General features: G+C 33.3%; 1 protein-coding gene across 1 annotated transcript in view; it reads right to left on the bottom strand.

Moving 5' to 3' along the window:
- The window catches only part of LOC129227028 (kinesin-like protein KIF21A), a gene marked incomplete at its 5' end in the record, with an annotated part of 122,588 nt that extends 112,496 nt beyond the window's left edge, over positions 1-10,092 (bottom strand). Inside the window, 3 exons of the mRNA XM_054861667.1 lie at positions 879-921; positions 5,824-6,003; positions 10,064-10,092. Of these exons, the coding sequence (XP_054717642.1) occupies positions 879-921; positions 5,824-6,003; positions 10,064-10,092 (252 nt within the window). The remainder of the gene's footprint in view (positions 1-878; positions 922-5,823; positions 6,004-10,063) is intronic.
- Between the last annotated feature and the right edge of the window lie 10,868 nt (positions 10,093-20,960).

Raw genomic sequence — 20,960 nt, 5'->3', positions numbered from 1 at the left:
TCTTGACTTCCTTAAGAGGTTTCCCACCTCCAGCTCAGTCACTTCCTATGCCAGCCTGATGAGTGCTAATAAGCACAAAACTGCAGTCCTCGGTTGGAGTGACTGAGTTGGCGGTGTATTTCACGTATTTCTGCCTTAGCCCTGGTTATAGAGCGGTAACTTACCGAAAATGAAATTTAACTTTATTTTAGAAAAATTGAAAATAAAAAGGGATATTGGATGACTATGGAAACATTATTTTTTAGAAATACTGCTGAACTTTGCTTTGGGGGGGGGGGGGGTGTCCTTAAAATACATCTTGTCAATCATGCAACAGGATAAAAGATATTAAATAACACATTGCCGGAGAAAAAACAGAAAACCTAAACCACTTACTGTGATGAAAGCATGACTGTATTTTTGAAAATATCTTTTGACTTTTAACTGCTAATCAGAGAAGCAAAATTATTTTTTTTTAAATGCGGGTTGAAAGATTGGGCTACTTTTTCAACTCTCTCATTACTGAAATTTCAAATTGGGCACCAGGCTATTTTGTGAGCTACATAAATTTTAGCAGCAATATTTGAAAAACATCGCTAATATTTCAGGTACTTTGATTCAAATTCCCATTTTTAAGAAAAATATTATTTATATCCAAATTGAAGTTGAAAGTTGATAAAAACAATTGAGCTACTTTTGGTTGTCTCTAGCTACTTTCTCAGACATATTGTGCTACATCCACTCCTGATTCCGCTCCTTCAGACATTGGTATTAGCTTCACTCTCAGTAAGCACAGGCCCTGTTTATACTTCCATAATTAAAATGCTTTTAAAGCAGATTCATCTCATGGTCAATAGTGTGGATATGGTACAATTAAAGAATAAAAAAATCTTACTTACTTGACCATATGCCAGTATTGTAGCATTATAACCTTTCAAACACCTGGGGAAATAAATCAACTATAAGTGCAATAGAACTATTAAAGAAAAAAAATCTTAATAAAATAATTATGTATCACATTGATGGCAAAATACAAATACAAAAGTGACGACCAGCAACAGGCTCTGGGCCCAGCTAGACTGGTTCCTAGTCAATTTACAATCTCCAGTAAAGATCAATGGCCCTCTTAAAACTATCTACTCCCTTGCTCATTACCACCTCTTCCGGTAAACTGTTCCAAGGTTCCACTACCCTGCAAGGCCAGATTAGCCATAAAGCAGAAGTAGCAAATGCTACGGGCCCCGCGCTTCTGGGGGCCCCGTGCCATAAGAGAAAAAAATCAAACTACTTCCCCGTATTTTTTTAAAATCCGTTTAAACTTCTTTCTCTCTCTCTCTTTCATTATTTAGATTTTGCTTATCACAGTAAAAATAAACGTTCATCAAGGATATACAAATTCTAGTTTTTTTTTAAATACCCTCCTGACCCTCATCATCGGTGCTGGAAGGCGGGGGGGGGGGGGATTCTTTCGTCTTCTGGAGACTGTATGTGTTCAACCTGACAGATTGAGAACAGTCGCTGCCTTAACTAACTCCATTATTGTGTCCTTTTACCTATCTAGGCATCGTAGGCAAAAAACTTGGACAAACTTTTGAATAAAGTTTCACTAATTAGATTACGACTACTTTGGACTTTTCCTTCCTGCAAAATACTCCTTTTAGATCTACTTAACAATTTTGCACATTAATATTTGACCTCTTAAAGATACGAACGTGCGACCTGGGGCAAATATAGCGACGAATTCCAAAAAAAAAAAAGTTTACAAATAATTTTGTCTGATAGGTCCTTTTGTTCTGAAAGAGGTGACTGTTTCGAACATAAAGTTATTTCTCGTATCTTCTTTATCTCATGAAATGCTAAACGATTTTACTTTCGCACGTACCAGCAATAGTCCAACTGCATCCCAATAATAACTGTTCCAGAAATTTGATCAAAACCAAATTAAAAGAAAAAAAACTATGAGTACATATTTAATTTTATGTAATTAAAAACTGAGCGTATGTATTTATGTACATATGTACCTATGTCCAAGTTACTTCTCCCGAATGTCAGCGAACTGACCATCGAACCAGGTATCGATAGTTTCATAATTTTCCGATTTTTATGTTTGGCTATTTAACATAATCCTCCGACAATAATTAGTGGAGATATCAATTAAAAACTATTAATTACGGCACTTAGATTCCGAGAAAAAATACCTATGTTTCGAAGGCTTTCCTCCATTCAAATTACTATTCTGTGCTTCATCTAAACTTTCCGTAACAATGCTTTTATTAAAACTTGTAGCGTGAAGAAAAGGAGGCTTTTTCTGTTATCAGCGGATTTAAAATGTTTCCTTTTTGGTTTTTTTTTTTTTGCAATATGCCGCAAAATTTTACTGATTTTTTAAATTTTTTGTTCCTGATTCTTGAACACGCGTCACTTGACATAACTTTCAGTTTCGAGGTAGACCATACAAAGCCGGGCGACGCAGCTAGTTTAGTGATAAAAATTGTTTGGTGATTACAAGTCAAACATTCATTCAGGTTTTTATCCAGTATGGGGCTCCACTAAATTCAGGGGTCTTAATCCTTAGCTTGGTCGACCTCTTGCAGACCACCAACCGATTACTATTTCTTTTTTTTTCAATTAAAATACTGTAGCTAAAATCATAGCAAAATGCGGAAAATATATAAGACTGCGAAATCTGTTTCAGATTGCATAAAAATTTAAGTAGGGAGAGATATACAGGGTGTTCGTAAAGTCATTGACACATTTTAAAAATTCATAAGAAATCAACCAGCCGTCGTATTAAAATTCGGTTTGCGCCATAATACTTCACAGGTTCAAGGATTTTTTTTATGACATCGCAAAAAAAAAGAGGGGGGGGGGGGAACAAAATAAACAAAAAAAAAATTGTAACTAGTATAGGCAATCGTTGGTATCGTCACAGAAAGAAAAAACAAACGCCACGTGAGGTGTTTAATCATTTTACTAAACAGAAAGCAACCCCTTTTATTACTATAGTTCAATGTGTGTACCGTTTGTGGACATGGGACGAATTTGAATTCCGTTTAGGTGAAGTTCGAGGAACATACGGTGCACACGTTCAACTCTGTCGATGAAAGGTATTCTATACCAGGTAACATGCTTTCTGTTTAATAAAAATATTAAACACCCCACACGACGTTTGTTTTTCTAACTGTGATGACAGAGCGACAACCTAGAATTAGTTTTCTTTTTTCGTTTCCTTTTTTGACGAGGTCATAAACCTCTGACTGTGAAGAATTACAAACCGCATAGTGATACGACAATTTGTTGATTTTCTATGAGTTTTTAAAGTGTGCCAAAGACTTTTCGGACATCCTGTATACTTAAAACATTGTAATGAAAAGTCGCACTCAGTAGTTCTCAATGTTTGAAGGTAAAAAATAAAATTGAAACAGACATTTATCAAGAGATTCAAGAGTCAAAGTATTTAAAATTAAATAAAGTGGGAAAAGTGTTCCTTCAAAACACCACCTTCGTCTAAAATGTTTTAAAAGTCTACTAATTCCGCAGAAGTTTGTATTTTAAAGAAATTAAAATATAGTATGGCAGAGTTTGTATTGGAAATAAGTCAAAGATGGAGGGAGCAGGGGGGAAGTCACCATACTAATCCATTTATTTTGCATCACCGAAGGTAGCCTAGAACTGCATTATTCGAACTTGAAATTAAAAAAAAAATCAGAGAGAAAATCATCAAACATAATCGAAAACAGGGTAAAATTGTTTTCTGGAACTTCAATTTCAAAAAAATTCTATGGATAAAATCCCGAACACCATCCCTCCCGTCAAAGCTGGCCTACAATTGCCTAATTTGGACAATCATTTCGAAAACTTTCTGCGGGAGTGTAACCCTCCTACTCTCCCTCTTTCAACATTGTTAACGATAACTAAAGCTTATTTTTAGGACTTCAACTTCGAAAATTTTCCAGAATTCTTATGGAGAGTCCCTGAAATCTGAAAACCATCCCATACGTTACCATCGATGACCTACAATCCCATTTTCAACACATCAATTTCCCGAAATCTCCAGGGCAGGGCTTTCGACTTCCCTTCACTGGCCACAAAATCAACAAAGATCTATGAAATTATTCTTCTAGAGGTTTTCGGTTTAAAATTGTGTTTTTAAAACTATAAATTCGAACATTTTCCCGAGAGACCACCTTGAACCCCTTCCCTCCACCAACATTACTAAAAATCATCTACAATTTCGTTTAGTCTTTGAAAAATTGTCTGGAGAGAGTCTCTTTCTCTAACCTTAGATAAAATGAGATACAATTGCACTTTTTGATTTTATTATCGAAAAAATTCTGAATAAGAGCACCCCGAACCTTTTCTTCCCCAAATGTCATCAAAGGTCGTTAGAATTGCGTTTTCAGAACTGATCTATCGAAATTTTTCCGGAGTGAACCCCAGACCCCTCTTTCTTTAGATTGTCATAAGCTGCGTTTTTGAATTTAAAAGCTCCAAAAACGCATAGTAAAGGCGGAGCCTAGCGAGAATATAAGAGGGTCATAACCCTCATAAAGCTCAAAAATTATATCCATATAAATGTATCTATGCATGTGTGCATATATTATAAGTGCACCCCGCCCCCCCCCCCCCCAACCTCCATAAAGAAATTCACTATTTATTGTTTATTATGCATACAAAATTGAGGGGCCCTTGGTAACATTTGCTACAGGCCCCGCGCTGGCTTAATCCGGCCCTGCTACCCTGCTATAATAATAATTTTTCCTAATATCCATGTTAGCCTGAGATTTAAATAGCTTAAAACAATGACCCCTTGTCCTGTTTTCAGTGCTAAACTTCAGCCCCGTAACATCTTTCATTTTAATAAATTTAAACAACTGAATCATGTCCCCTCGGTCTCTTCTTTGCTCAAGACTGTACATTTTTAACCTTCTAAGCCTGGAATCATAGTCTAAGTGAGAAAGTCCCTTTATTAGCCTTGTAGCTCGCCTTTGAACCCTTTCCAATACATTAATGTCTTTCTCAAGAAAAGGAGACTAAACCTGAACAGCATACTCCAAATGAGGTCTTACCAAACTTCTATATAAGGGCAGAAGAACTTCTTTAGATTTGTTTGAAATAGATCTATTGATAAACCCAAGCATCTTATTGGCCTTGTTACTAGCTGTGCTACACTGTTGGCTGAACTTTAAATCCTGACTTATTAAGACCCCCAGATCAGTAACTTTGTCTGCCTGACTAATGACTGAACCTTACAAATAATAACTTGTACACTTATTTCCATGCCCTAAATGAAGCACTTGACATTTCCCAACATTAACAGCCATACCCCATTTATCAGCCCACTCCGTAATATGATCTAGATCCTCTTGCAGCTGTTTTGCTTGTTTTTCATTATCTACATCAACAAGGAAAGAATTAAAGGAATTTTCTTTCTTTTAATCAAACCTATCTCTTAAAAAATCTCTTCACAATTAATTTTAAGGTGGATGATAAGAGATACAAAAACATTTTAGATACAGAATGCCACCCTTTTAATATTAAACTTTAAACCTAATAACTGATAATTACTAACCTAATAACTGATAATTTTAAATCAACTTAACATTTGTAAAGGGTTTCTATTTTTCTTTCTTTATTTATTTATGTTTTTTAACAACGCATTTTACGAAGAATATAATAAAACATGGTAGAAGTTATGCAACTTTATACACCTTACTTTAGACTAATTACTTTGAACAGATTTAGTAACATTTAAAACAACAATTTGAGTAAAACGTTTAATCTAAAAACTATGCACAAAACAAGTCCACATAAAAATGGAAATTTTCTAAATAAAAAATGTACCCATCAATAAGATCTTTAATGCAGGAATTGTACACAGTTTCCTGTTTTGTTGTCATGGGAAAAACTTGATCAAAAGTAAATGCCTTGTCATTTCCAAGCCATATTTGTGGCTCACCAGGAGCTACAGAAGTACAAACGTGGCACATGTCGATGACCTCACTCGGCATTTGCGGACGAATCCTGAAAAAAAAAAAAAATGCATCAGGGTCATTACACAAAAAAAGTAGGTTTTTGAGTTCAAATTCATGTTAAAAAAATAATCTCCAATTTTTTGTTAAAATTTAATTGAAATTAGGTTTTTTTTCTGCCCTTTTATACTTTCACATATTTAGTCATATTCTTTATTGATTATTTTGTAACTTTTTCTTGTAGTTAAAATTTTGGACCTGGAACGGAGGGTACCATATCATCTTTACTAATAATAAAGCTCAAAGTCTCTCTGTCTGGATGTCTGTGACGCGCATAGCGCCTAGACACTTCGGCCGATTTTCACGAAATTTGGCACAAAGTTAGTTGCAGAATAGGGGTGTGCACCTCGAAGCGATTTTTCGAAAATTCGATTTTGTTCTTTTTCTATTTCAATTTTTAGAACATTTTCCAGAGAAAAAATTACCATAGGATGAACAAGTAAATTACAAAATTATCATAAAGTGGAATGGAAGAGCAAATGAATATAGCCAATTGGCAAGAAATTCGTCATCCATTATTTGTAAATATACAGGCGAACCGAATGACCTTTTCATTTTCAACTGAGGGCAAAGCCGCGCGTGCGGGTACCACTAGTAAATATACATTTTAAAACTTTTCACTTGCATCTTGTTAGAGGATCACAATTTGAACTGATTAAAATTTACACATCTTTCTCAAAATGTATGCTCCATTTCTCACAGTATATCCTCCATTACATCTATACTGTAATGGAGGATACAAATTCCTATGTTTTGCCATGCACAATGTGTTGATTTATGGATAACACAACATGTTATTTAGAATTTACTAAAAAAAAGTGATCCAATTTTAACTACAAAAAAATTTAGTACACAAACAATTCCTTCCTTTTTAACTCAAGAACGGAAGGTACACAAAGGTAAGGACCTATTTGACTTTAAAGAGAATAGTGCTGAAATTCTTCCACACTAAGTTGTTTAGCTTCACTATGAATACCCAGAGTAGAAAAGGGCTACTTGTGATTCTAAACCTTTGTAATGAGCTGCCAGTATTGCTGTCTGTTGGAAATTCTAATACAGTGAAACCTGTGTAAGTTGACCACTTGCGGTGCAGTACTTTAGTGGTCAACTTAGACAGGTGGTCAACTTATAAAGGGGGCAATGATTTTTTTTTTTTTTTTTTTTTGGAATTCTTGCACCATGATACCTTTTGTAATTCTTGCAGTTGACACCTACTCTTTCTGTTTAACTCACTTTCATTGTTTAGTATTACTTTGAAACGATAATTTAAGATGTTATTCAAATATTTTCAGAGATTATTTTCCCAGAATAATGTATAATGTGTAGTGCAAATTTAAAATTTCAGTAAATTGATCAAAAAAAAAGCCTTATTGTTTATGAAAAGTTACTCATTTTAAATTAATAGTTCCTAAAAATTTATAGCTAACCAAAAATTACAAATTTTTCGCTTAACAACAGAATAAAAACAAGTTTGGAGAATAAAAGGGTTCTTAGTAGTTTTCCCATGTGGTTAAACTCAAAAGGAGGTTTAGTTATGCTGCTGTTTCATTTAGTTGGTAAAATGCTGGTCTGGCATCAAAAATATTCTTGGAAAGCTATAAAAATAATAATAATAAAATAAAATAATTTGCTAAATTAAGTTTTAAAAAATAAACCAAGTGGCCAACTTCAGGGTGGCGACAGGAACTGTGAAAAAAAGTTCCCTGACTTTTCCCTGATTTCCCTGATTAAGTTCACCAAATTTCCCTGATTTACGTTACCAATGGTAATGATTTTCTTTCTTTGCTCTACTTGAAATCCAATGTATGTTTGTAAAAAATGCAGTATTTTAAATGTTTTAAGTTGTGTAAAGTTGTTGAACTAAACATATATTTTAAAAAGATGCTACTTTTTTAATAAAATGGTGAAAAAAAACATATCAAGTCAATTTCTTTTTTTTTGGGGGGGGGGAGTCTATAAAACAGCATATTAAATTTTTCTATAATGGAAAGATTATAGAATATTGAAAAAAAAAACCTTTACTAGCAGAAACCACTTAGCATAAGAATTTTAAGAAACTATTAAAATTACTCTTAAAAACTTATGTGTATTTATGATAGAACTAAATAGCAATTGAAATTATTTCGAACTAAATTTTCAAACAGTATAATAATTGTTGCAAGAATAACAAGTAATAGTGAAATAATAGAAGTAATGTAGTTTTTCTTATATAACTAATTGACATATTTATGCAAAACAGATGAAACTATTTGACATCCATTCATAGGGAGCTTTTCTCTAATCAAGAACATAGGTTTTAATGAATGAATACAGCATTTTAACAATAAAAAAATAAAGATATTTACTTAAGTGCACAAGTTAACTCTATTTCAAATGATTTCAGTATGTAACGAAAAAAAAATCTTAGATTCCTTTTGTAACAAACAACTTTAAAATGCAAGGAAAAAAAGAAAGAAAAATGCAATTAGTTAATTTCAAAATATATAAAAGAAGAATAGAACTTGGTTATAAAATTAAAGAACCAGTCTGAAGAAAAGAAAACCTTTATAATCTGCGGTGACAACAAATACTATAACGGCAAAAAACAAAGTTTTTTTATTGAAAGTTCAATTTTAGCAATTAAATTTAAAAAGCGAAGAAGTACTAGCTTTTAAGCTTTTATAGTATTAATTCAAAAACCAAAGATTTCTTCTTGAAATCTTGATTACAGTACGCTAATTACTTCGAGACAATGGAATAAAGGCAAAGGAGCTAAGGCATTAATGAAAGCTTCCTCTTTGCCTGTATGGTTGTTTATTTTACGCAGCATTGAAAGCGTAAAAGGAAATTTCAAGCTAGATAAAATAAACAACCTAACAGACACAGAAACAATCTTAGGAAGTTCATCCTGTGGTTAATAAGTGAGATTCAATACTTTGACGTTGAGGAAAAAAGATGCAGCATATAATTGCACCTCATTAATTTTACTTTTTTTTTTTAAACAGATAATTGGCGGAAAATGCGTAGGGAATTAGAGTACTTAATTTTGTAAAGCAAAAAAAAATTTTTTTTCTTTATAAAATCAATTTTCCCTGATTTTTTGTTATTTTTTCAAAATTCCCTGATATTTCCCTGACTTTTCCCTGATTAATAAAATTCCCTGACTTTTCCCTGATTTCCCTGATCTGTCGCCACCCTGAACTTACAAAGGGTTTTTACAATACTCCAAACCAAATTTGGGGTACATTAGTGGTCAAGATAGACAGGTGGTCAAGTAACAGGGGTTTTCCTTCATTATACAAGATAGGACTAATTCCGTTCCTGACAAAAGCGGTCAACATAGACAAGTGGTCAACTTACAAAGGTGGTCAACTTTACAGGTTTTACTGTACTTTATTAGATCCTGAACAGAGGATACAAGAAAGAATGTGACATTGATTCAAAATATTATGAATGCTATACATATATTTATTTTATAACACAATTCTTTTAAACTTAAAAAAACACCAAGTGATTTAAATTTCACTATTAAATGTTATATTTTTTTGTATTAAATAAATGAAAAATACATGGGAGGAAATGTGTTGAGACATGTAACTTAGGCACACATGTATCCCTCCGTTCAGTGAAAAAAACATTTAAATAAATAACATTATTAATTTGTACTGATCACTTTCAAAATTTGTTATACCTTTCTAAATCTCATAAAAAAGTGTTTAAAAATAAATATCTTTGAAACTAATCACCCTGGACCTAAAAAAGCGCGTTTTTTGCAAAATGACCCCATCAATGAAAACCAAAACTCAGTTTAACAAGAGAAAAAAAAAAATAAAAAAAATACTAATTTGAATTTTTGGCATCTTGAATTCAAATTATGTTTTTCGCAATCAGAAATGTGTGTGTATGAATGCGCGTATGTGTTTGAGTAGGTGCATGTGTATGTATGCATGTGTGTGCGTGTTGTGTATGCAGTGCTGTGTGTGTAAGCACGCGCGTGCGTTCGTGTGTGTGCGTATGTAGGCATATGTGTCTGTGTGCAGGCATGAGTGTGTGTATGCGTGTGTGTGTAGGACATGGATGCAACCTGGAGACTGTTTTCGCAAGGGGAGCAGCATCGTGAGGCCGGTCGACGCGACGGTGGTGCTGGCGGGAAACTAAAATGATAGGAATTCAAAACAGTCAAATGTGAACAATACTGCCGTGCTAAGCACAGATGTGGTATCTGCACAGTTTATCAAAAATGAGTTATTGTCACCAGGTTATCCTTTGCATCTTACTTTATCTATATATGAATTTTTTTGTTGATATTCGAACGGGAAATATAAAATAAATTCTTCGAAAAAAAGTGGTATCTGCTCATTTTGCATGGTTTGCTAAGGTAGTTTCAACGTAAGTGACAAATACTAAGCATCTTAAGTGGTATCTGTGTAGTTACCCTTTTTTTCCCTTAGTATGATGTAGATACGACTTTTATGCCTTAGCAATCCAACACTTAAGAGTGTTGTAGTTCATTGAGCTGGAATTCTAAAATTTCATTCCCTTATGAATTCAGGGGTCGATCCAGGTTTTATTTTTTGGGTCCCCATTTTGTGAAAAGGCAAAATATTTTTGCGAAATTTCGTTATTTTTGTGAAAAAGCAAAATATTTTTGTGAATTTTCTTTATTTTTGTAAAAAACACCTTCTCGTGATTTTTTTTCTTGGAAAAGATTATATTAAAGCACTTTTAGCTGTCGTATCGTTATAGAAAAGCCCTAGACAGGTTTCAGGGGTGATTGCAAGTTCTTGAAGAATACCTCAAAGCTGTCAAGAGAAAATGCGCTGGGGGAGGGGGGAAGTAAGACCCTTAACATTTTATTCGTAATTTGACACATACATTACATTTATTGCTTTTTACAAATATACATATGCAAGGCACACTTTCTTAAGGTGAAAGTCTCACAACAGATTTCTTGTTTGCCCCTCTCAAATACTTTAAGAGCAATGAAAATTGCACATGCTGCTGAACGTAATGATAACTCCTAATAAATACAATATGAACAGACTCAAAGATATCACATATTTCTTAACACAGAAGTGAAATACTCATTAAAGATTCCATGTATGTGTTTGAAAAACTTAAAAGTAATTAAAACCCAAAATAATACTGCACCAGCATTCAGCGTTTAATTTTTTGACTTTTGACGTTCTTACAGAGTAGGTATTTCGTTTAAAACTTTGCAATTTAATGATGTTAATAAATATACAAGAAATTTTATTTGTTTGCCTCTTAACAAGGTACAGTAAACATCAAAAATGCGAAAAATTCGTTTACCATGGCCGATGTAAGGAAATTAAGATCTTCAAAACAAATAAAAATATAAAAACAGCATGTAAAATAATTTTATTTTAAGTAAAGCTATTTTAGAATTGGATTTTGAAACTCAACACAAATTAATACTAAATATATATTGCGTAATCAAAGTAAAATTTAAGATTTTCCTGAAAACAAGCTACCAATCACAAGTGTCCCTCTGCCGTCCCCCCTCTGACGCTCTCAAGCAAAAAGATAAGATGGGGGAAGGTGGAAGAGGCTCCCGCGTAGATGCGTACACATTTGCGGTTAAAAAATATTGTGAAAAGGCTGCCTTTTTATAAATTTTTGTGAAGGGGCTGCTTTTACGACACGGAATTTTGTGAATGGGGCCGCTTCTGCGACGTGGAATTTTGTGAATGGGGCCGCTTTTGCCATGCGGAATTTTGTGAAGGGGCCGCAAAGCGGCCCCAATTTGGCGCTGTATCGACCCCTGGAATTGATCAGTGGATGTGGACCGATAATAAAATAATTAAGATCTTAAACTAATGCTTGTTCAAATATTGAAATCTTTGTATTAGAATATTTGTTTTATGACAGACATTTTTAAAAATGAAACGTTTGTAAATGTTCATGTCCGATTCCTCTGCTAAAAATTTGATTTCATTCTTTTAATGTTTGTTTTTATTTAAATATCGTCTGTTGTAAAAATTATCTTTTTGCTCAGTTAATTCGGAACTCCAGCGCTCGAATATGCTACCTTGCGGTGATTTACAAAACTGCAAATGAAACTTAAACATTGCCACGTTGCGTTTCACGTTTGTCAGTTGACGTAAACACAAGCAGTTTGTTCTGAGTATTTATTAACGCAATCGATGTGTCTTAGTTTGCTTTCAGCTACAGAAATTAATTCGTCCCTTAGTAGTATTCTCGAGCTTCTCAAAGTAATGTTAGTTTTCATTATTTCCTTAATAATTGGTGAAAGCGAAAATTCTGGATTAACAAACTTGGATAACGTTATACAAGGTAAAAAAATAAATTGTTTTGTATGAATTTGTAAGAATATGGGGTTTTTTTTAATCTGAAATTAATTAAACTTACCATATTTTACAGCAGCATTTAGTTGGAATGGACAGTATGCAAAATATTTTCTTGAATATATTATCGTAGAACAAAATGAATAACCGAGAAAGAATTTACTTTATTCCTTTTATTCTCAGCTGAATGGTTTCGCCAAATTTGTTTAGGGTTATAGTTTTAGCATTGTGCGAGCAAAGTAGCCTTGGCGAGATTTCGCGTTTTTAGTTAAACCATTTTTAATTTTTATCATGAGTGGAATAAAATGGTAGAAAGATTACAGAATTCGACAAGTGATAGGAAATAATGGTCAATCAACTGAACCATAACTACCACCATATATCCGTGAGAATTTTGTTGATGATTTGCATAACATGACACAATTAAATCGTAACTCAGAAATTAGAAAAATCGAAACAGAAAATTTTTAAATGAACCGATTCGGGAATTCGAGAGAAATAACTCAGCTACAAATGGAAAAAAAATAAGCGCTAGCCAAGCAAGGCAAAAAAGTATCATCTTCTTTCGATAACAATTTGAATGTTACATTGAATTTTCTAGCATTAATTGTTATTCTTGTCAGGCCACAATTATTATTTAGTTTTATCAAGAATTGATAAATATCGAATGCAACATCGTGGAAATAGCTGCTTAGAACTACGAACTACGTAGTTTGCATTAATCTTTGACGTTTAGTAATGCTTCTTGAATTCTCATTTCTTTCTACGTGGGCCAGAATATCCGCAAGACTTTGAAAATTAATTTTAAAAGAATAAAGCGAAAAAATCATACATACGAACAAAAATCACAACACTTTTAACATTTTCTTCGTTACCATGTGCGTTTGTTTTAGTTTTCAATTCCGCCATTAGACAGTGACTTCAGTGCCCCCTATAGTTCGTTGGAGTTGCGAATAAATGTTGAAACCAAAATACTTTAATCTAATATGATTGATCTTGAAAAAAATTATTTTATTAGTCACTATCTGTGAAGATACAATTCTCAAATCGTAAGTAATAATTGCAAAAATTATACTTCCAATTTATTTTAGCTAAATATTTATTTTATTCTTTTACATTCTTATTTTACTTTCCTTCAACATCGTCTGCTGTTAAAATTTTCGTACACATTAAATTGAGTAATCTGGAAATGAAAATACAACTATTGCTTTTACAGTTCTAATGCATGAACAAGACAATGGTATTTTCCGGAAGGGAAATTTTGTTAGATTTTTGGCAAAAAAATTTAGCGACAGCTAAGTCTATCAGTTTTAATTCTGAAGAAGATTCCAGTCACATTCAGAGTAATGTAAATACACCTTTTTGTCTTAATGCAGACGTTAATTATGACAATGGAGAATCGCCAAAAGGTATGTCTAGTCGCATTGGAGATTTTGCTAGTTTTATTTGCGAAGAAGAACTGGACAATGTTTGTGAAATAAGTAATGACTGTTCCTTGCCACCTAATTCTTCTGATCAAGATAGCTCATGTTGGCCTTCAAATCGCACAAAGGAGTGCATATTCACTTCAGTAAATTCCACAAATACTTTAACCACTGAAGAATCTGTTTCAATATTAGTCGCAAACCCTGAAAATAACTGTGGCAAGGAAGGAAATAAAAAGCAGTCAACAGAATCTTCACCCAGCCAGTTTGAAGAACATCAAGTTGAACTTGTTAACAGTGTACCGATAGGTAATGAGCCTTTAAAAAATCCAGACAGCTTTAATGTACGGAAAGAATTTCAATGTTCAAGCCTAATAACTAAAGAGGGGAATTCAAGAAAAAGGAAAAAATTTGATTTTTCCATTCAAGAAAGAAATGACATTAAGCTGAAGAGGATTAAAGAATCTCACCCTATATTGGCTCCATGCAGTGAAAGTTGCAAATTTATGTGCAGAACAAACATCCCAGAGAATAGGCGAATTGAAATAAATGAGCAGTTTTGGGCCATTAGTTCTGTAGAGGGCAGAAAATCTTTTGTTCTCAACATGGTCAGCAAAATGCCTGTTAAACGAAAGACTTGCGGGACTAACTCAAGACGTTCCAATACAAATACGTTTTATTTGAAAACAAATGAAGGTACCACTGTAAAGGTTTGTAAAGTATTTTTTCTTGCAACCTTAGGATATAAAAAACATAACGACTCAATATTACAAACTCTCTCTAGACAGAAAAGTAAGATATCTCCCGAGTTTGACAAGAGAAGAGGAAGGGCTCCAAAGAATAAATATAATCATGAGTCACTCATTGAACATATTGAATCCTTCGAACCTAAAATTGCTCATTATAGAAGAGAGCACGCCCCAAACAGACGTTATTTGCCAAGTGACTTAACCGTTAAAAAAATGAATCATGACTTCACAAAAAGACATCCTGATTCTCGTTCGTACGAGTTATATAGAAAAGTATCGAAGATGAATATATCGTTCGTTAAGTTAGGTAACGAAGAATGCGAGCATTTCATATTGCATGAACATGCAGAAGACCATCATAAAATAGATTGCAGCCATTGTAATGCATGGAACAATCACATTAAAAAAGCTACTACAGCTAGAGCGAAGTATAAAAAGGATGTGGATGAGGGTGCAATAGACAAAGTTATGAAATACTCTTTCGACATGGAAAAAGTAATTATGCTTCCCAGGTGCGAGATGTTCAAATCTGTTATTTTCAGCCGAAGATTAACTGTTTACAATGAAAGTTTCGTACCAGTAGGGAAAAAAATCAAACAATCCGACTGTTGCATCTGTATGGCATGATGCCATACGAGGCCGAAATAAAGAAGAAATTATAAGCACGGTATATAAGTTTCTCATAACGACGTGTCGGGATATGAAGCAAATTGTATTATGGATGGATAATTGCTCATCGCAAAATAAAAATTGGGCTTTCCTAAGCTTTCTTGTGTTCTGCATCAATTCTATCTGCATTGATGCAGACATAATTGAAATCAAGTACTTTGAGCCAGGGCACACTTTTATGTCCTGTGATTCATTTCATCACCAGGTTGAGAAAGCAATCCATAAAACAAAAAAGATTTACGATTTTGACGATTTCAAAAATGCGGTGTAATCTACATCTGCAAAAGTTAATGTGGTGGAAATGCAACCAAATAATTTTTTCAAGTGGAAAGACTATGCTGTAAAAAGAAAAAATATTAACAGAAATGTATCAAGGGCAACAAAAGGTGACCCGAGATCAATTATGACTAACAACAAGGGAAAAACTGATAACTACAATTTGCCCTATTTACGTGATATCGTACATTTGCGGGCGGAAAGAGGAAAGAACATTTTGTTCTACAAAAAAAACTCTAAAGATACTACATGGGAAGAACTTGACTTTTTAAACATCAAAATGTTGAAAAATACCATTAAACTGCCTCAACATTATGAACATGCAGTTGGGATCACTTTATCGAGAAAAAATAACATAATCAAAAATCTTCTTAATTCGGAAAAAGGTATAATACCGCAAAGTCGTTTTGCGTTTTGGAATCAGTTGCCAGTAAGCGACAAAAATGATTAATTATTGCACTTGTTAAGATTTTCTATTTGCACTTTAAGCACATTGTCATGTTTTCTTTTTGTATTGTGATTTGTATTCAATAAATATCTTTTACGTTCTATAAGTTCATGCCATTGAAGATAATAAAAAATGTATTTTATAAATGTAAAACATAAATTATATTTCAATTTATTGCATTTATCAATTATAAAGACACATGCCTTACTTAATAAAGCATTTTAGTGACGAATAAAAAGTTGTCTACGTGGAGTCTAGTAAACGGAAATTCATATAATATGAATATCATGAACTATATCATAATATATTCATTGCTTAGTTAAGTGCAGAAACATAATTTTGCTAAGCCACCGCTCCCGATTGTTATCTCTAAATAGCACTTTACTAAGCTACTTTTGTCGTATCTGAGCAGATACTGCTAAATATCCCTAGTAATATTCACTTACGGCAAAAATACCTTAGTAAATAAACACGTTAGTTAGGAGAAAATGTATAGTAACTACATTTATTTATTATAAAAAATAACTTTCTCAAAAAACTTATTCATGTATGTTAGATCAACTAGTTATAAATAAGTTACGGTAGGTTAAATTTTATATTCAGTTACAGTTAAAAAATTATGAGCTGTAAAACTTTAACCGTGAATTTCTCATTTTGAGCTCAACTGCAGATACCACATCTGTCCTTAGCACGGCAGAATAAGCAATCGTGATTGCTCAATAAAGCATAAATAAATTATTCATTTAGCAAAACTGAATATTATTAGACTGCTGTTTCTCATTTATAAAATCATAATATATAGTACTGTCATGGGCAGATAAACGGCAGTAACTGCAGAAATGTGCAGACTTAGATAAAATGAAAAGTTTTCTGCGAACACAAATCCTAACTGGAAAATTTTCTGCAAATAATTAGTTTGCCTAATTCACCCTTGAATAAAAAATTAAATTTATTTAAGTGCTTTAAATCATTTAATTTTTTTTACAATAACATACAGTTTGCATATTTTTCAACAACTGAAGAAAACTGCCAAAACCATTATTTTTTTTTTACACATGTGCTTTAAAAGGCTTTTGGAGATAGGCTTTAACAGAAATAAACTCTGTGATTTTCTTAAAAATTCCATTAAATTATTTTTTTTTAAAATCAATCTTAGCAGTTTGAAAAAAAATTTCTGCAGAGCCAAAAATTTTCTGTGAACGCTGTTTGCGTGTTCGTCTATATTATGCAAGACCGGAAATGTGTTTGCGAGATATTTAAAGAAACGCATTTGAATACAATACTAATAATAGGGAAATACTGGAAGAAGATGTCCCTGCCCCTCCTCCTTTGTTTTCCATCAGAAATCAAATAAGCAAGCTTGTACAGTAAAGCGAACTTACAATAGATGGCAAAGATTGCAAATAAAGAAAAATTTGCAGTTACTGCTCTTTTTCTGCTCACGGAAGTTAAATGTTTAAAAAAAAATTGTAAGTAAAAGACTGTCACAAAAAAGAAATGTTTTCCATAAAGAAAAAGAGAAATATTTAATCTTGTTGCATTTGATAAAATTTGCAACAATACATTATATCGAAGTTTACTGTTCTTATCACATAAAGATAATTTTACACTGCCCTTAAATTTTTATGAAAGGTGTAAAGTGGTTGTTGAAATTTAAGTACTGCCTTCAGCTGTTCAAGCACTGCGATGGTAATGCAGGCTGCAAATTTCAATGTTATGTAAAATCATGTATCATGATTTTACATAATCAGAAAGCTCTATTACTCTATTTTTATGAATTTGGGTTGAATTTCATATACTGTAAATATTAAACTGCTTTTAACTCTTGTATTTTTTCTTTAACTTTGACAGTTTTTACAATATACTTGAGTAAAAATAGTTGCAGGATTTAAACATTTATATAGCCGTATGAAAAGTAAAAGCAGCAAAGCAGTAGTTTGGCTCCAAGTTTAAATACAGATTGAAATTAAAATTATTCTTGAAAAACTCAAAAAAAGCCAGGTAATTGATTAAAAAGTGAGTTAAGCTTTAAAAAACAGGTTTTTTTTTTCAAACCTGTCTTATTTAGCTTCTTTAAAGTGTTAAAAGGCACTGAAAATTCTCGTCTTTCTACCTTTCATTAAGAATCAATGAAAAATTATTTGCTTAAAACTGTTCTCAACTGACACCTTTTTAAGACGCTGTTTTGCAGTGCAGGATAATGGATAAAAAACAAATTCACAATGTAATATTCTAATTACACGTGAATGGAACGAAGCAAAACAACATTTTACATGTATTTAGGGTCTTTTTAGGTGTCCCTATGTTGTTCGGGTCCCTCTTAGCTGCTGTATTAGGGGAATACTTTTAACTCCCCACAGCTAAAAGTGGTCTACCAATCATTTCAAAGTTTTCGATGGAGGTATATTTCTACGGAGGGCTGCCTTCTCCCGATCCCTTTAAATGACAGGCATATTCTTCTAAAAAATTAATGTCTGTGCGATATTTTTTACATATATCTGATGCACAAAGTAAACTAAAAATAATCTAGATAAGGTATTACACATTGATTAAGTAGCACACCAGCAATAGTGAAAAATCATACTTAATAATCTAACTTAGGTTCGGAAATTTAAAATGGATTTGCACTTTCTCAACTTGAAACATAAAAATTATCCACTATGAGCAGGAAAACAAAATTATAAACAATAAACTTTGATAAAAAACGTAGCGTCAAAAATAAATATGCTTGACAATTCACAAACGAGCATAAGTGATTGATGCTTCACGGTTGAGTGAAAGGAACATATCATGTCCAAAACAAAGCAAAAAATATGTTAGTACCTCAACTTTATTCAAAACACGCTTGTTTGATTCAAAGTAGCATTTTGCTAGAGTTCATAAAATACCTTTGAGTGTGGTCTAACGTTGACAAGTTTGCAGTTTTCGTTTGACATAAGCATTGTAGATTTTAAGAAAAATGAAAAAAAAAAAAAAACAGGAAGACTTACCGCACAGCCACGCGTATAGATGACTCCATCATTTTCCTACCGGCATTTAAAACTTACGTTTTCAAAGCAAAGCTATAAGTTTGAATAGCTACACAAAAATTAAACAAATTTAAAGCCCAAAGCTACGTTAAATGCACGACGGCTGCCCAATACTATTCAAAACAACGAAAATGTTGCCAGTTAGGGTAATACCTTAAGTACTGCAGGTTTATTCATTTTTGCATAGGAAGACCAGCAGCATTTTCGATTCTGTGTCCTTAAAACGAAAACAAAACACTAGAATATCATTCAAAATGTTACTGCTGTTAAGTGATCTCAAATTGTCTACCCAAGCTAGATAATTTTCATATGAACCTATCTTTGCGTTCGACGAAACTCACCGGTCGACCAGTAGGTAACCAGTTACTAACCGCAGCGTTCTATAATAACCGGTAAAAGCACCGGTTACTATTCTAAGCAGTTGATTGGTTGAATGGAGCAAGTGATCATTAACTGTCACGTGATTAACTAACCGGTCGCTACCGATCGTACTCGTCGAACGTAAGCTAAATATATGAAGGAAGTTAGAAACAGCAGAGGGTTCCGGAGGACTTCGTCTTTAGTGAAGCCCAAACAATGTAATATATGGATAGACCGTGACGAATGTATATACCAGTCACTATGCCAGCATAGGCGGATTTATACAATGACAAAAGTGACAACCAGCAACAGGCTCTGGGCCCAGCTAGACTGGTCCTAGTTAGAGTCCCTTTTACAATCCCCAGTGAGGATCAATGGCCCTCTTAAAACTATCTACTCCCTTGCTCATTACCACCTCTTCCGGTAAACTGTTCCAAGGTTCCACTACTCTGCTAAAATAATAATTTTTCCTAATATCCATGTTGGCCTGAGATTTAAATAGCTTAAAACAATGACCCCTTTTCCTGTTTTCAGTGCTAAACTTCAGCCCCGTAACATCTTTCATTTTAATAAATTTAAACAACTGAATCATGTCCCCTCGGTCTCTTCTTTGCTCAAGACTGTACATTTTTAGTCTTCTAAGCCTGGAATCATAGTCTAAATGAGAAAGTCAATTTATTAGCCTTTTGTAGCCCGCCTTTGAACCCTTTCCAATTAGAAAAGTTCCGGGGGGCAGGGGAGACGAGTTTTTTTGGTGATTTTTAAATGTCCCCAGACAACCACAGCCTTCCTCTGGATGACCGAAATTAATCCCAAAGCTCCAATGATAGGACCATCCTACAACTGACTCCTTTAGGAGTCCAATGGGTAACAGTGGCAGCAATACTCCCATAACACTCTTTCTCCGGAGTGCTCCTGGAACGAGCGAGTTTTCGTGCATGCGTGTATTAGTTATTGCAACGCCATTTCCGATCTCCGCATTTTTGACTGCACGTGGTGACCGCGATCCGTTGAAATCCAAGATGTCTGAAAGTTAGTTAAAAGTTACTTATTTGCTTTGGTTTTATTGTTTAATGGAGAATAAACTACTATTTTTCAGTTTGGAACCTTTTTTAGATTTGTTATGAATTTGTATTTTCTTGCGGACGGATATTTCTTAAGTTTACATTTGTTTGGGCGAGTGTTTTTTTTTTACTGATGAATTGTTAAGTAAAGAAAATAGGATAAACACTATGTTTCTTCATCGTTTTGAAGAAACCATAAAGAAGAGAAAGCAAAGAACAATACTAGTTGAGCTACGACTTTGATGAGAAATTGTAATTAAATTCTCTTCAATGTTGAAACTTTGCTGGTATCTACTACTTCAGTTGGGCATGAAAAAAAGTAAGTAATTTTTTTTTTGACATTCACTGTACTTACTAATATCTTAATTATTTGCTGTTTAAAAATATTTGCTAACATTGTAATTACTTTGTTGTTAAATATGTTGATTGACATCAAGTTATCAGTGGGACAGTTTCTGGATCAACAGTCATCCAGAAACTGTATAATAAGATACCAATAGGATCGTTTCTGGACTAGGATGAAAATGATTATCCACAAACTATATTATAAGATTCGTATAGGAAACTTTCTGGATTATCCAGAAGCTGTATTATAAGGTATCAGTAGGAGAGTTTTTGGATA

The sequence above is a fragment of the Uloborus diversus genome, chromosome 1, assembly GCF_026930045.1.
Source record: "Uloborus diversus isolate 005 chromosome 1, Udiv.v.3.1, whole genome shotgun sequence".
Taxonomy (NCBI): Eukaryota; Metazoa; Arthropoda; class Arachnida; order Araneae; family Uloboridae; genus Uloborus; species Uloborus diversus.
The sequence above is the reverse complement of the archived record's forward strand: the minus strand, read 5'-3'. Positions and strand labels throughout refer to the sequence as shown.